Raw genomic sequence first — 2,365 nt, forward strand, 5'->3', positions numbered from 1 at the left:
GGACGGCGGCGGCGGTGGTGGTAGTGGTGTTGGTGGTGGTGCTGGTGCTGGTGGTGGTGTTGGTGGAGGTTGTGGTGGTGGTGTTGGTGTTGGTGGTGGTGGTGGTGGAGGATGTAATTGTGTTGGTAGTGGTAAGAGTATTTTTGTCCAGAAAAATAAAAATGACGATTTTAATACGAAAAAAAAAACGTTAAGGATGATTCTAAATCGAAAATTAGACGAGGGACGATTTCGATTCTGGCTGAAAACCTTTGGGACCAAAACCATACTTATCCCTAAATATTATTATCATATATTACTCAAAAAATTTTCAAATTGTAGTGGGGACGGTTGCCCCCACAATGATATTCATACATCCGTCCTTGCTTAAAGATAATACAAAATATAAGAGATTATAAGAGTGAACTCGTGTGTGTATATATATAATTAAAGGATATAAAAGAACACAATTTTTTCAAATAAAAATTTAAAAATTAAGATATAATTATACTGATTATTTTTTTGTATGTTTATAAAATTTATATTAGAATATATTTTTTGTTTATTTAATTTTTAGAATTTTGTAGAAAACACACCCACTAACAACTCAATACTCCCCTCCCCCTCCGACCGAAAGAAAGTCTGCAGGACGTAAAAAAATTTGGATTCCCTCCAACAATTGCTGTACCAAAATTTACTCTCCAACATTAGTTTTCCTAGTGTCATTGATCTTTTGATCAACTTGGGTTTCATTCCTGACCCCAAAAAAACCTTGGGTTTTGATATTATATTTTTATGGATCATATAACAATCATTTATCACAAAAAGGTCATTATATTTACATGTACCCTAAACATTGTCTTCTGCTGATGAATCAGAAGCAGAGTCATCCACGGTGGAATTTGATGTAGTCTCCAATTGACTCCCAGTCTCACTGTCTGAATTTCCGCCTGCTCTTTCTTCATTAGGGTGCTTTAAGAACCAGTACATTATACTAGCTGTTAATGTAAGGATCATCTTTTGATTCACCTGAACATGTTTACAAAATTAAAGGGGCAACGGTTATGCATTACATAAACTTTAAATTTAATTCTAAACCACATTATCAAATACTACTCCTTTATCATTTCCATAAAGAGGTTTGTTTCAACAATTTATTTTGTCGATCATGTAAAAGATTCTTTTATAGAAATTAAATAATAAGTTCTTATATTTTTTTTTTTTGGTGACTATAAGTTCTTATATTTGAAACGTAGTATCTTCTGTCAAAAGGAAAAAAATACGTAGTAACAAAAATATTTCTTGCGAATTTTCAAATGTGAATTTCCCAATTTTTTTTTTGAAATAGTGAATTTCCCAATGTTATATATATGAGAACAACGGTTTATAATGAATGTGGCAAAAAAATAACTAGACCGTCGACTTTCATATAAAAAAAAATTAAAAACTTATAGAAAGAACTCATTTGATTTTCGAAGGAAAAAAAAAATCAGAATATTCAAAGACTAAATTAATTATCGAATAAAATCTCAAGGACCAAATTTATAATAATCAAAGATCATATTGTTACATGACCTTTTTAAATTAGATAAGTCTAGTTTTATAACTAGTAATGAAGGTAGGGAAACAAATGAATACATTTAACAAGTTTCTCCATATCAGAGCTTTTTTTTTTAAGGATAAATTTTGTACATCTTTTTTTTTTTATAAAAGGATAAATTCTTGTTTTCGGTAGCAAGAATTAATTCTAATAAGTCATAAAAACTCTAATATCATGTATAAAATTATTCATCTCAAAAGCTTAATATGTCATGTAACAACACAAATAATTATATATCTAAGTATTTAAAAATATCTCCATTCTTTTTAAAAAATTTAAAAACTATAAATTTATTTCTTAGAGAAAATCATATTTCTTCCTCTATACCACATTTACCTTTTTTATTCTTAAAGGATCAAGTTTATGCTTGTTTCAAGAACGAACATGATCATACATGATGTTTTTAAAGTAAAAAAGTCTCAATTTAGTCTCTTAATTTCTATCCCATAATTGATTTAGCTGCTAGATTTTAACTTTGCTCAATTTTGTATCTAAGTTTTATAACTATAAATCAACCTTTTTGTCATTAGTGATAACGTATAACATTGCATTAAATTGCACTAAAGGTCATTTAATGGAGTAAATTTAACAATTTTTATTCAATTTCATTAAGCCTACATCCTTTATAATAAATCAAGTTTTGACACTAGTATTTTCTTAACTACATCCTTTATAATGAAGGACGTTTTGACACTAGTATTTTCTTAAAACTGAATACGCATTTTTTATTAATTAAAAAATAATTTAAATACATAATTAATTAGTAATACTTATATTTTTATATGA

The 2,365-nt window shown here is 28.2% G+C and overlaps 1 protein-coding gene across 1 annotated transcript in view; it reads right to left on the bottom strand.

Annotated features, from left to right (window-relative positions):
* The window catches only part of LOC107609291 (fimbrin-2), a 9,587-nt gene continuing 7,844 nt past the window's right edge, over nt 623-2,365 (bottom strand). The window contains exon 14 of the mRNA XM_016311180.2: nt 623-1,008. Within this exon, the coding sequence (XP_016166666.1) occupies nt 829-1,008 (180 nt within the window). The 3' untranslated portion in view covers nt 623-828. The remainder of the gene's footprint in view (nt 1,009-2,365) is intronic.

Source organism: Arachis ipaensis, chromosome B07, assembly GCF_000816755.2.
Source record: "Arachis ipaensis cultivar K30076 chromosome B07, Araip1.1, whole genome shotgun sequence".
NCBI classification, from domain to species: Eukaryota; Viridiplantae; Streptophyta; class Magnoliopsida; order Fabales; family Fabaceae; genus Arachis; species Arachis ipaensis.